The following is a 16173-nucleotide window of genomic DNA, read 5'->3' on the forward strand; positions in this document are numbered from 1 at the left end:
GTATGTCTATATATATATATATGTATGAGAAATATAAAAATCAAATTTATGAACATAATCCACATATACAATCTGTAATATTACTAATTTAATTTATATTGCTTCGTAAGAATAGTATAAAATTTTAGTACATACGTTAGAATTATATCACTAAAGAATAGAATTAAATGTCAGGAAAAATAATAAACTCCGATTGGGTTCAAATCATCGTTCTAAACAAAACGCAATACCAACTGTACGTCATATATTATGAGATCCCTGAATATTCTAATTGCTACATTTCGTAGGAAATTGAAATTGTGTAATGCGCACACTCCTATTTACACAACTCGAAAAAAAAAGAGTAAAAAGCCCCGATAAGTACCTACATATATTCAAAATTCTAATAATAAATATTTCTTAAAAAATTTCGAATTTCAGTATTTTACGTATCTTCATCATTATCGGGCAGTAAAATTTAATAACACCAACATTTATAATCTGTTTCTCTCCATAAAGTCTAAGATAGGAGAATTCTAAAAATCTTTGTAAAATTTTGAATTGTTAAAAATTTAATTTTGCTCTTATTTAATTTTCAATTAAAATTAAAATATAATAAATAATAATTTAAATTTATAGCAGATAACATTTCATAATTCATTTTTAATGTATAACAGTGATGATTATGAAATTCAATATTCAAGTAGAGTGAATGATTTTCCATATCAATGGTTAATTATTGTTATCATTATTAAATTATTAATAATAATAATTTGTCACTGCGCGTTTAAATCATCGAGAAAAGAGAGTTTACAGCAACAAACGGTTTATGCACCCATACAAATTGATCAGTTTGACTTAGAACAATCATCAGATGATGGTATGTTTATATATATAAATTTATTAACATAATACTTACATATATTACTAATTCAGTTTTAGTTGTTTCGTTAAAGTAGTATAAGATTAATATTTTAGTATATAGAGTTAAAAAATAAATATTTTGCAGTAAAATATTGAGCTCAAATCACCGTTTCTAAACTAAACTCAATACGAGTATCAACTATGTTATGCAGATAGGAAAAATAAAAGAACTGGCTACGCTATTTAATTATTATTGTGGTAATTACTTATTTTTTCAATTCAAATTTTTAGATTATAAGAGGTAAAGCTAAAACAGTATGGATAAATAGAAATTGGGTTATTGCTCATCACATTTTTAATATTCTACTTTTACCCACATGATTTGTTATATTGGTCATTTGTCAGCTCGATATTCTTTTAAGGGTAACTTAAAACAAATGTAACAGTCTTCCGTTTTTTAGTGTTATTATTACTGCATCATACTTAAATTTTTTTAATATTTTTTTAATTCGCTACTACTAAATTATTCAAAATTCAATTTTGGTATTTGATCGAGAAAAATTTTATTCTTACAGATTTAGTAAACGTGCCAAACAGTTTTTTTTTATTGTAAATAAAACTTTATTTTTAAACTGAAGACTCATAATGGAGAAAATAAAAATTTTTAATATTTTTTTTTGTACTCATTAATATTTCTCACTTCTGCGAAATATTTTCGCCATTTTAATGTTATACATATGTATTTTGTCTATATTGTTAGTAATTTAATTAAAATTTGGTGGAGCAATTCATTAAAGTAAACAAAAGCTAAACAATTTTTATGGCAAGATAAAAAATAGTCTGGATAATACTACGTTCTGCATAAAGTACAATATACGGGAATATGATTTTTAGTTTTTCATTTAATTTTAGTTAGCAATGTAAAATTGAAGCCGTCGGTTATCAGATAATTTTAAGTTAAGGAAATTTATTATAAAAAAGAAAAATTGAAAATTAAAGGAGAAAGGAATCGTATAACAAAAACAATATTACAACATAAAAACTTTTAATTCAAAATTCGAAAATCAATTAAATTTTAAATTAATCAATATGATTTATCATAATGTTAAGACTCGTAGCATTAACGACCATGAAGGACTTGGATTAATTCCGTTTTTATATATTTCTTTTATTATTATTAATATATTAATAATATTTTGGTGTCATAAATATTATAGACAACGATGGAAAAATCAACCAGAACAACATATTTTATCTATTGATGGTAGTATGTAAAGTAAAACATAAAAATATTAAACTAGAAAGAATTATCACATATTAAAACAAAATCAGTGCCATATAAAATAAAGCCCATAATCATTGTTGCATAAAATAAATATCGAAAATTAAAAATTAAAATGGCAATTTTTTCTTAGTTTAACAATTAAAAATGGAGTAAATGTTGGCTATTATCTATCTCAATAATAAAAAACTGCATTTTCATTACGAGATTATGCGAGATAAACTAATTTTCAAATTAGTAGTACAGAAATATTAAAACATAAAAATTTGAAACATTTAAGAATCCTACTGCAACGTACCACACATTTACAGTCCTAGGATTGTTATAACTAAGTACAATACAATAACTAAGGTAGAATTATAGATGAAAGGGTAATAACATATACTGTTTTGTGTTACATTACATTCGTGGTTATTCTTTTATATTAGCAACATAAATTTTCTATTTATAGATCTATTTAGAGATAGATAAGATTTAATAATAGTTTTTATTTGCAAAGTGCAAACTTAATTAAAAGTTTTTGTGGAGATACTATTAAATTTTCATTTAATAGTATCTCTAGAAAAACTTTAAAAAATTTCGATATTAAAAAACAAATTCAAAATAGTTATGAAATTACAAAGTTTAAATTCTTAAACGTGACGTCAGCTGATCATGAGTGACACTGCACTTTTAAATGTATTTTAAATGTATAAAATCATTTAAACAATGTTTATATTTATGTTTGTAGTATGTGATTCTACAAACATGTTTTCGATCATTTCTCTTTTGAATAAAACACAGTTAAGAGTAAATTTTTGAGTAAAGAGAAGCATAAGAGCTTTTGTTTTATTTCATAATTTAATGCAATTTCTAAAATTTCTTTTGAAAAATCTCTAGTGTCAAACTTCATTTTGCTGGATATTATTTAAATTAATCCAGAATTTAAAAAATTAATTTAAAAAAAATAAATTCTAAAAAATCTCTTATGTTATTTAAAACTCTTTTAGATTTTAGTTTTAAATTGAAATTATGGCAATCAATTCGAATTCAAATTTACTTTATACTAATAGTGATTCAATTATTTTTCAAACCCGTTTTGAGTAATGATGTTGATGTTACTCTCCAAAAGAACATCAACCACGTGTTTTTCGAATAACTCCTATTTATGTATAATGCCTTATTGTAGTATTAAAAATAATATTATTTTGCTATCGATATTTTAGAAAATGTAGAACAAAATCTATAGATCAAATTCAACTTGTTGAAGAAGATGTAACATATAAGGGAAGATATAATAACATATTAAAAAAAAAATTACTATTTATAACAATAAAGCAAAATTTATTAAACATAAAATTTTTAAATAAAAAAAAAAGATTTTCACTACTTTAAATAATTTGCAATGGTTCAAATCATTGAATTTCATTTCTGTAAATTCAAATTGAATAAAATTTATCAATATGAAAATGATCATAAAGCACTTATAGACCTGATCATAAAACTCAGGAGCGTAATGGTGAAATTTTTAAGCATTCTATAAAAATTAAACAACTGCACACGCACAATCATTTTTTTCCTTATTTTTATTATTTGTGATGCAAAATTAAAAAACCAAGCTTTTACTTTACCAAGTTCATTACGTTCACAATATGCTCTCTCTTTCAAAGAACGCGGTAAAATGCCAATATTGCCATTTTATGCGCAATATTATAGTTTCAAAAACTTGTTTTAGTTTCTTTCTTAAATCAAAAAAAAAATGATAAAGGCTTATTCAAAAATTAAAAGCTTGTTTATTTCTGAGTTCCTCTTAAAAGAATATTTAATTATAAAATCTTCAGTTTGAAATTTAATCTTGATGTTAATGGTTGTTAAGATTTTTATAAGTTTAAAAAGTGATTTTTGCTAAATATTTAAAAAAATAAAAAAAATATTATTTTTTTTCATACCGTATTCAAAACAGAAACGAAATTTTCTAATTTAAAATTATGGCATTCAATTCAACTATTGAAAATTTTAATTACACTGCTTATGCTGCTGATTCTTTATCAAATTTAAAAAAATATTATTATGAAAATTTATTTAATTCAACACATTATGAAAATGGTAGTACAGTGAATTATTCAATGTTACTTAACGATCTTAAAACATTTCATTTTGAATACAATTTTACCGATGATTTACCAAAATTTAATTTTAGTAATTATGATTTTTTTCCAAAAGAACATAATACTACACGTACTATAAGAATTCCAATTCCTGTTTATGGTCTTTTTATAGTACTAAAAATAATTATATATATTTTATGTTGTCAATGTGTTCGAAAATCGAGAAAAAATTCTCAAAGTCAAATTCAACTATATGAAGAAGGGAAACCGCCTTCAGATGATGGTACGTTCCAATAAATTTTTTCTTATGTCATAGTAGATTAAGTGAAATGAAATAAAAAAACAAGTGAGAATAAAATTCAACTAGATATATTCAACCAGTTGAACAACTTTAATGAACAAAAAACCAACTAATTGTTTTAAATTGATTTCAAAAATTATAAGTATGTAGTATTTGCTAAATTTGATTTTAAATAATAAAACATCATAATCAATTGTAAGAATAGGAAAGTTTCATCACAATTCTCTAAGGGTAAAACTATTGCAAAATTGTTATTATTTAAGGTTTTTGTCATTGTTAGAGATCTAAAATTGTAAGTTTATCACATTAGTTTTATCACATAGTTTTTTAACGGAATATATTGCATGTAATAAGAAAAGAATTGTGATGGCATAGAACTACACGTGTAGAGTTTTGAATATATGTACATATTAAATCATTTTTAGTGAGACGACGAACAAACCTGTTTTTGCACTCATACTTACATATACGAGGGTTACTATTTATATTTCGGGTCTAGCAATAAAAAACAAACATTTATCATTGGAAATGGTTTTATTGTTTTTCAAAATATTCCCCATGAAGATCAATACACTTTTGCATGCGCTGAAACCAATTTTCGTAGCACTTTTTCCACTCCGATTGAGACACCTCCAAAACATGGTTTTTGAACGCATCGACTGCTTCTTCAGGTGTTGAAAATCGTTGTCCACGCATTTTTTTTTTGATGTGAGGGAATAAGAAGAAGTCATTGGGTGCTAAATCAGGACTGTACGGCGGATGACCCATCAATTCGACATTTTGAGTGCTCAAATAGTCCATTGTTTCAGCTGATTTGTGAGAGCTTGCATTGTCATGATGAAGAATGATTCGCCGGCGCTTGTTTGTTTTTCTTATTTCTTCGAAAACTTTCGGCAAACAGATGGTGGTGTACCATTCAGAATTGACCGACCTACGTTCCACTAAAGGTACTGTGGCCACATGACCGGTTATACCAAAAAAAAACGCGATCATTTGCTTCGATGTGCTTCTTCCACGAACAACTTTTGTTGGATTTGGCTCGTCTTGGAACACCCATACGGTCGATTGCTGTTTCGTTTCGGGCTCATATGCATAGATCCATGATTCATCACCTCTGACTATCTTATAAACGTCTTTTGACGCACCGCGATTGAATTTTTTCAACATTTCTTTGCTCCAATCGACACGAGCCTTCTTTTGTGCAATCGTCAAATTTTTTGGGATCCATCGACAACACACCTTTTTCACGGCAAGATGTTCATGCAATATCTTATGTACGCTGGCGGAACTAATGCCCAAGGATGCCTCAATCTCACAGTATGTCACATGCCGGTCCATCATTATCATTTCGCGCACAGCATCGATGGTTTCCGGCAAAACGACCGAAATTGGCCGACCTTCACGAAATTCATCCTGGAGCGAACGGCGTCCGAAACCAAACTCTTGGTACCAGCGATTTACAGTGGTTTTTGATGGTGCTTCATCACCAAAAGTCGAAACAAGTTGATCGAGACACTCTTGTCTCGATAATCCGCGCCGAAAATCGTAAAAAATCATCGCACTAAAATTTTCACGGGACAATTCCATTTTTTGACCGAGATGAATTTTTCAAGTCACTGTAAACAAAACAATTCGCGCTCGAATGACAAAACGTTCTGAGTGAAGTTTTCCTAAAAAATGTCAAACTTTCCAATGGAAGTGTCAGATTGCACCTGGCAGCACTAGTATTGCCGAAATATAAATAGTGACCCTCGTATCACCAATTTCGATTAAATTAATTGTGATGATTAAAAAATTTATACATGAAGATGATATGAATTCATCAACTTTTAAGATATGTCAAATTCTTCGAACCAAAGAGATTAATGTTATATTTCGCCTCAAGAGGTTAATATTATATTTCTATGACAATACTCTTGCGACCAGACTCTAATTAAAAACGAAATATTTTGTACATGAGTCTGTATAGTGTGGGCTTTATGTGATTGCTTCAAATTCACTTTCAAGCTCATTTAAAAATTTTCGAAGAATTAAAACAATATTCTGTCCTTTTTTATTATACAATCAACACCCCCCTGCATTAATTGCAAATTATTATAAATCAATCACAAAAATAATTATATAGCATTTACCCTTTTCACTTCAAATTAATTTTAAAAACAAATTCCATCAATAAACTTTTTTAATATTTTTAAAACCAGATTTTTATAAGAGCTTTTATTGTGAAATTTTACGAAATTCTATCGAAAAACAATATTACTAATAAGGTTTTTCCATATTTTTGTGTAATAGTTTTGTAAAATTGAATGAAAAAAGCTTAGGATTTTAAACTAAAGAATTTACAAACCACCATTTTTAAAATGTTTGTGTTTTTATAAAATGTTATTTACGTAGATTCTAAAACTTGTTTTTTTGTAAATTTCATCTTTCGCGAAAAAAAAAGCTTTATTTATTTTCAAATTTCTATTTTAAAATTTGATTGAAAAAGTTTTTAGTCTTGAACTTAGGTTTAGTGTTTAAACATTGAAAATAGCTGTTAATTAATTAACTATTAAAATTAAAATTACAAGATTTATAAAAAAAATAAAAAAAAAAATTAATTAAAATTTTCGCACCTGTATTTTATTCTTTAATATTTTTTAACGCATATGTATATAGAAAACATACAAATATTACGGTTTTCTCTATAATATAGTAATCTCATAATGAGTACAAAAACTTTAAATCCTTATGACGAATTTGATGTCATAGACAATAGTTTTGAAAATAATTCGAAAAGTCATGGGAATTCTAAAAGTATTGGTGCTGTTAATCTAGTATTTCTTGTTATTGGCTGTATTTGCCTTTTTATTTTAAGAATAGTAATAATTACTTATATGAGACGATTATGTACACGTTTATGTACAAAATGGTGTTGTGAATCTGAAGAAAATCGTATTGCATTAAGTGAAAATGAAGAATACCCAGACAATAGTGGTATGTTAATTTTTAAGATTTTTTTTTCTAAATGTTCATAAGTGATAGTAATAATTTTAGATTTTTTAAATTTTCAATTTAAATCATAATTTGTAATTTATTGATATAATGGTGCCGTAGATCCTTTCAAGAGTCTATCACTACTCCGAATTATTTTGGATTAGCTCAAAAAAGGAATGTTGTTTCATATATGGAAATCATGTTATGTTTCCTATACAGAAGATTAGAATCATAAATACAGAATTTAGGACCATAAACTTAAATAAAGAAAATGGAGATTTAAATCCTAAATGCGAATTTACTAAACTTTTAACTATTCCTTTATAAAGTCTGTTGCAATTTGTGTACTTAATAACCACGCACAATTATTATACATACTTTTAGGTTGTTAATGTTTAAACCCTTAAGTGAACTGCATACCAACACAAATAGTGAAAATTTTCTAAAAGTTTTTGTTTGCCAACATGTACTTTTATAACCGTTTGAGTGCCAAAAATTTGCATATCTTTACCTCAAAATGCCGTGTAAAAAATGATTTTTTTAAAAAAAAATCATTTTCTAAAAACTTCTAAATTTTCATCGATAATTAACCGATTTTCTTGATTTTTTCTGTGTTTTTTTGAAGAATTATAGAAGTTATTGAAATAAAGTAAACAGTATAATGAACACAATATTTTATTTAGAAAAAAAAGAAAAAGAAAACATGAAATAAAAAAAATTAACAATTGTGTTTTCCAGAACATTCGGTGTGCACCCCTTTCTTACACCGAATGCAGATCCATGTTGATCGACGTAGTCCCGCACCATCCTTGTGACTACAGACCACACAGCGACACATCATTACTTTGGTCAGTGTAATCATCACTCGAACTATCACAAGTTTCGGACTAGAAACTTCGTGAAGTATTTGACCGCAACATTTTAAGTATAAGAATCGTTGAATATCAATAAAATAAAATATTATTTGCAAAAAAATATCTACTTCAAAGAATAACACGAGTTAGGTTTACAGTGTGAAGAAAAAACACGGCCGGTAAATGCGCACTGTACGCGGGAGCGTGTGTGGGAAGTGACGCCTGCGCAATCGACGATCGGCACTTTTCGGGAACATTCGATTCGACGAAAATCGACTATCGGCACCCTAACGGTTAAGGGTCTGCACGTAACAGTGCAAATTAGTCTCTGACATCGAATCATTTGTGCAAACTTGAAATAAATATTGTTATATCATGTATGTATGAAAAATGTGCACCCTATAGTGCATAATTCAATTACTCACTACTCTTGCATATATTTTCATTTATTTTGACATTGTTTCAGAAATATCAGCAAAATTTTCTAAAAAGGAAACACTAAACACTTCTATTAACATTGCAATCACGTGTAATTTTTTTGCTTTGCAATTTTGCTTACATTATATGTGCATATATTTAAGCCAGGAAAACAACATATTCAAATTAATTAACCATTCTAATTTGGTTTTTCTTCTTAATCATCGTTAAATCATGAAACCTGTTTATAAAATAACAATTTATAATTTAATTGGAAATATCAGAAACTTAAAGTTTTCTATTAGAAAAAGTTACATTTTCCTTTCTGAATAAAAATAAACAGCCCTATCATGAATTTCATCCATAGTTCTGAAATTCGGAAAATTAGAATTTCATATTCTCAATTCCGAATTACTAAAATTCTGCTCCGAGTATTCGTAATGGAATAAATCGTAAATTACTTTTGTAGTAAAAATAACTGCTACAAGTCTATACGAAAGAAATAATCTTACGTAACAGGAGGGATGTTGTTTTCCATATTCAAGTTTTGAATTTTTTTGTTTGTATTTGAGTTCATCCAACACAAATATCATGAATGGGAATGAATTCATATTTGCTAAAAGAATTTTTTTTTCCATATTTCGAAAATATTCAAAAACTAAGAAAAAACTGCAAAATTCTGCTTTTAAATAATATACTTTTGTATGAAAGTTGTTTACTCAACTGTAATATATAAATAAACATTAATTGATAATTGAAATAAAATACAGATGTTAAAATTTCGAAAAATGCTAATTCATCATCTCTACGAAAGGAAGTTGTGATCATTCAGAAGTTTACGGTCTACGCCATAGCTACAGCTCAATATCTAAAATTTGTTAACATTTTAAAAGATGAAGTCTTTTAAGAATGCTAAAACTATAATAAAATTGTAAATATTTGGTATTTTAAAGCTATATAAACATATGTATATGTCTAAATACTTATATACATATGCTGAATTTTTCTCACTTTAATGTTTAAATATCCAATATTATTCTCTAAATATATTATGCTCTATAAGAACAAAAGCTCTTGTATCATTTTTTAGTTAACAGCCTGTAATTTTAAGAAGACTATAATCAAATTGTTTGGCAATGTTTACTTAACATACAAAAAATATGATTAGTACGTACTTAAAACAATGATAATTTTTTTAAACATAAGGTGTGTGTGCAAAGGGCAACTATAGATTTTAATACAAGTAAATTAGAATTTATAAGATTTTTGATTAATCAAAGAATTGCTTGAACAGATTTCAATGATTGTAATAGTCACACAATTTTAATTGTTTATAAAATACAAATTAAATTTTTAGTGTGTTTGTATATTCGAAATCAATATACATATTATATAGTTACATTTAATAACGCAGAGTCTGTATACATATATAAGTACATATTACATGTATATTGCCATTCTAATTACGTTTCAATCTCAAATATGTTGCGTATATAAATCTCAATTAAATTTGCTTATAGATGATATGTACGTATGTATATATATATATGTATGTATATAACCTGATGCTGATCGTAATTTTCATTTAATATAATGTACATCAATATTTATCTTCCACCTTACATATCAAATGAATAATTACAAACATTTCAATTTGTAAAATTTATGTATACGTACATATATGTATATGTATGTATGTATGTATGAACCCTATATCTAAAAGCTTCTATGTATATAAAATTGAAAATCTATTTAAAAAATTGTTTTAAAGTTCAAAACGAATTTAATTTTATTTAAAAAAAAAATAAAAATAAAAAAAATTAAAACACATGCTTATATAATAAAATTAAAGCTTTTCTTCACATCAACAACCTTAAAATTTCTACAATACGACTAATAAAACTTCATTTTGTATTATTTAGTATACTAAATAACTGTGACTCCATTAGACGTATACAAGATTGTAGAGACGTATACTAGTATATTAACTAAATGTAAAACCTACCTTAAAAAAATTTTACAAAATTTTAATGTAAAATTAAAATTATAATTACATATACATACATACGTACATTACAAGTGAATTCTACATAATTTAAATTTGATAAAAATTAGAAAAATTTTCTTTAATTAATGAAAAATTACATAAAAATATTAAAATTTATTTAAAATTGAAGAATGTCATATTCATTAAATAATTTAGATGATTACAATTTATATTCTGATAATAAAAAATTATCAAATAATAATGATAGTATAACATTTAAAAATCAAATAGAACAAAATATGATGTACGATTATAATATTAATCAAAAGATGTTCCTACCACATTTCATAGATGAAATTTCAAATTTAAATAATTCAAATCAAATTTACATTTATAACCTTCAAAATAATACACCAAAAACAGCCCATACAAAATCATTATATATTAGTTTCTGTGTATTAGGTATTGTTATATTTTTTATATTATGTTGGCTAATATGTATTTGTAGAAAAAAATCTAATAAATATTCTGCACAACAAATACATAGAGATATATATGGTATGTAAGAATTAATAAAAATATTTTTGTTATACACATAGTTTTGTTTTGATCTTTAAATATATTTAAAAAAAAATGTAGATCAAAAACTTCAACTTTTAATTAATTTAATAAAATTTAAAGACATGGTGTTGTTTTTGATTCAAGTATACCAAATCAATGCAATTACATAAAACAGAACTCCGTTTTTAAGTAATCACCTTAAACTTATAGTCTAAAAGATTTTGGTTTTTTCATACACGCTCCTTTAATAATATTTATTATTGTCTATATACTGAATAAGATATAGTGAATAAAATGACGTACATAATTTATTCATCAAAACACGTCAAATTCGATAATAAGTGACGTAAAAATAAATACGATATATGTGGATTTGCACACATTTGTATTGCTACATTAATTTTGTAATCATATGTAAACTAGTCTGACTAGGAGATTCATACTGGATTTTGTTTGTGTGATTTACATATTATGTTTGTGTATGCGAGTTATATGCGTTATTGAAAAAAAATTTTTTTTTTTTTTTGTTCCTTCTTCACTCCTAGGAGGAGTATAGGGCTAGTGCCATGATATCTATCATGCCCTAGTTTCTATAGTCATAGAGAGTTAGCTAGGTAGGTGACTAGCCTACCGTAGTTTTTATTTATATTTTATATTTCAGTTTATTAATATTTTACTGTTTTTTTTTTCTTAGTCTTTAGTATCGAATATTATAAATATTTGAAAATTACTTGTATAATATTTATTAGTATTGCATATTAAGTTATATAATATTGAATATAATTTTTATAGTGACCTGACCGGGGTTTGATACCGAGACACTTCGTTTAAAGTCCCGGTGCCATAACCACTGCACCAATGGTCAGATTGTTATTGAAAAATACAGAAATAATATATACTAGAGCCATACGGTACTCTATCTAATCACCGAAATAATCCTTATTAACTTAAAATTTTTAAATTAAAAGAACTTAAAATTCCTTAATATTTATATTATGTATTTGCGTAACATTCAGTACAATGAAGAGGCCCTATATTATTTTAATGCTTAATTATTATATTATTGGTATACATAGAGAAAATATTATATTACATGCATAACATAATATTAAAAAATAAATAACATTAAAATAAAATAGTTAAAATTGTACATATTAGGACATAATTTTGACTGCCCTACTTTACAAATATTTGTTATTGAATTTAAAATTAATTTAATATGAAAGACTAATATTATAAAATTGTTCAATAAGCAATATTATTTTAAACACAATATTAATTTTAACGTAAAAATTAAATGTAATTAGATTACGATAAACTCTTAAATTTTACTGTTATATTTTATCAGTATCTATGTATTATTTCAAATATTCTAATTAAAGCAATTGAAAAGGTAAATGGGCAAATGGGTTAACTAACATTTTGACGAAAATCGAGCTTTTCGGATAGAACATCATTAAATTCATATATTTTCAATTGTGATTACTCTTATAGCTAGAAACTTAATAGAAGACGAGATTGACAGTGCACATAGGAGACAACTAATAAAAAAATTAATATAGTTTTACAATTTGTTAATGAAAAAATGTGTCACAATGCAAATGTAAATTAACCCATTTGTCCACTTACCCCTTCAATTGTTAATTAATCATTTTTAAGTTTATTGAAAATACAAAAAAAAAAAAACCCCAAATCATCAATTTAATAACAGTAGTAATCTAATCTAAATCATCTAATTTGTATCTGAGACCACAATAATAGTATGAATAATATTTTAATAATTTTTGATTATAACGCTAATTCAATAAAATGAAATTAATTTTGTTCACATACGTACATATATAAATTAAAAATATAATTTTTATTCTAAGTAGAAGGCAGGTTGGCTGTCATTTCACATACTCACATATGTTTATATTATTCTTTGTCATATTACGTATAAGTTCATGTAAATTTGTATTTATCTCATGTCCAATGTGTATTAAATTTTATATAATATCTTTAATTATAAGAAGTTATAAGATTTTATTTTAACACAATTTCATTGCTAAAATATGAGTAAAATGTATACATATACATAAGTATATATAACTACATGTATACAATTTAATATACATGTATATAATAATTACTAATATTTAGTTATATTTCTTATTACACCTGTTTAAATATTGCGTAGCTAATAATTTTATTCAAAAGAATAAAAATTTTTAACTTTCACAGTATTCTTAAAGAATTCAAAATTATTTGTGTTTTGTTTTTACTTCTTTTTATGAAAAGAAGCCGGTTGAAATTGAAAATAAATAAATTTAGTTGAACCAGATTAACAATTAACTGATCTATTAAATGACTAGGGCGTACGTTAAAGTGTAATATTCTAATCATATTGTGACTAATGTAATATCGTCCCTATTTTTAAATTACAATACAATATCGATAACAAAATATTATTTTAGACTCAGTAATAAAATTTAATTATATTTTCGTAGTTTATAATTTTACTAATAAATATCCTTACTTATATTGTGGCAAAATATTTCCAAGTTAAATAGTGCAAGTTAAAAATAATCCCTAAATTCAAAATTTGAGTGATATGGTATTAAATGGTATAATGTTTACATTCTTGAATCGATCCCTTTCTCCTACCATATTTCGAATACATTGCAATTCTAGAACTCTTTTCACCTCCATTCTTTAAGTACATAATTCCAGAAAGTAGTTCCGGTGAAACTCAAAATATATGTATAATACAATTTTTATTGTAATATTTCGTTTTTTTAACAGTATTTAATACAAAACATCTTGAATGTTTGCATTCAATATTTTGTATAAAACCTTAATAAGTTTCTTAAAATTTGCAAATAACCGCAAAGATTTCGGACATCATGACCTCCAATTCTTGGGGGTGTGTATATCACTTTTGAAAAATAAAAAACATAATTTTTGTTATATATTAATTTAAAAAAAATTATTTGAATTTGAATTTCAAAAATATCAAAGAACTAAAAATTAGAAATATCTTGAAAAAAATCCGATACTATGACTAATTTTTTGTTTATACTTAATAACAAATATTATTTATTAGGTATGTATGTGTGTATCTTTTTGCAAATCACACACTCTGATTTAGAAATTTACATACTTTAATATTTCTGAATATCTTATCAACAAAAGCTATAATTAAATAAAAATTTTTTTTTTAATAAAAAACGTGAATCACACAATTTTCCCCCCATTGATCGTTCGAATCTTGAAGTGAAAGTATTAAAAAAAAATCTTTTTAAACTTAATCGTTTATTTTTATTATTATTTATTTTTAGTTTTAGTTTACCTTTGAACATAATTTATTACTAAATACTCAATTATTGTTATATTAAATTATTTAATTTAAATAAAAAAATAAACTCTCTCAATATAAATATATTAAAATAATGGGAAATACTCAAAGAAGACCACTGTTTCATGGTAAATTATCGCCATTTAATTAATATTTCTGTTTGAAAATTAGATAATGAATTATATGTGAAAGTGTGTGTAATTTTATCTTATCATTAAAAAATTATCGAAATTAGGAATTTTATTGATTTTTAGTATAGAATACAGAATATTATTAAAAATAATTTTAAAAATATTATTAATAGATGTTTGTAAATTAAATAAGTGAAAATACATTTTTATTAAATTGATCATTTTTAGTTTTGAATAGGGCCCGTTAAATTTTAATAATTTATTTTTTTAACAATATTTCTGAAGCAAACAGCTAACTTGCAGATTTAAAAAATATGAAAAGACTAAGAAGGTATACTTTTCGTGCCCAAGTTAAATTTATAGATAAATTAAACAGCTAGCTATTTTTAGAGTTAGAAATCTTTCTTTTGCCTATTATAGCAAGTGAAGAATCCGTTAAGTCCTACACAAAATAAAAAACAAAAATGTATGCAATTTAAACTTAAAATTACAAATACAAAATAAAAATTGTTGAATTTCACAATAAATTTTAAACATTATTCTAATAAAAGTTGTAGACAACATAAAATTCAAAATTTTTATTTGTGTATTTAAGGGAATTTTCGAAAATTCTGTTTTAACTTAGTTGGTAATATAAAGCATTTTCGATAAATCAAAATTGCAAAGTGTTTCAAAAGTAATAATTCAATAAAATCACCAGTAAAAGAAGTCAGTGGTTTGAGTCAAATTTAAGGGAAAAAAAACAAACTCCCAAATACACGCAAGAATTCTTACTTACAATAATGACTTGCACAAATTAAAAAATTATTGGAAATAAATTTAAGTCTTGTTCAATTTTTCATTTCTTTTATAAATAAATTATCAAAATATTTTTTAAGAATTAAAAATTAAACCGTCTACATGTTTTTTAATACTCGTATTAAAAACAAAAAATTAATTCATTTATACAATTAATTTTTATATTTTCGTTTTTTTATTTTTAGCGCCAGTTGTAGTCACATCATCAACACATGTTCCACCAAATGCTGGTGTGAATTATCCAGTTGATGAACCAGTAAGAGGTTATCAAACAGCCCATACACCATATAGTCAACCTTCCTATCCAATGCCACAACCGGCACCGGTACATACTGGTGTCCCGTATCCAATAAACAATACTGGGTAAGTTGTTATAAAATTTAATTTAATTTAGTATTTATAATTTCTGTAATTTCTTTTGTATAAAAATTTATAATTTCTTTTTCTTTTCATAATTCAAATAAAAAATTTCCATTTTTTTTTTCTTTTTATAGCATGCCAATGCCACAAACAAATACCCCGTATCCACCCGCGCAACCCGTAGGGTAAATTTAAAAAATTTCAACATTTTTATTTTAATAATATCAAGACATATTTGC

General features: G+C 25.0%; 1 protein-coding gene across 8 annotated transcripts in view; it reads left to right on the plus strand.

Annotated features, from left to right (window-relative positions):
- The window catches only part of LOC129611234 (nematocyst expressed protein 4), a 100967-nt gene that overhangs the window by 83163 nt on the left and 1631 nt on the right, over positions 1-16173 (plus strand). For 5 of the 8 annotated variants that reach the window (XM_055524264.1, XM_055524261.1, XM_055524262.1 and 2 more), the window contains 2 exons: positions 15760-15937; positions 16069-16119. In XM_055524264.1, coding sequence (XP_055380239.1) covers positions 15760-15937; positions 16069-16119 — 229 coding nt within the window. Of the gene's footprint in view, positions 1-4077; positions 4496-7203; positions 7490-14661; positions 14774-15759; positions 15938-16068; positions 16120-16173 lie in introns of those variants that run through there. The other 3 variants (XM_055524257.1, XM_055524263.1, XM_055524265.1) reach the window with 3 other exon arrangements.

The sequence above is a fragment of the Condylostylus longicornis genome, unplaced genomic scaffold (assembly GCF_029603195.1).
Source record: "Condylostylus longicornis isolate FDR11 unplaced genomic scaffold, ASM2960319v2 ptg000048l, whole genome shotgun sequence".
Lineage (NCBI taxonomy): Eukaryota > Metazoa > Arthropoda > Insecta > Diptera > Dolichopodidae > Condylostylus > Condylostylus longicornis.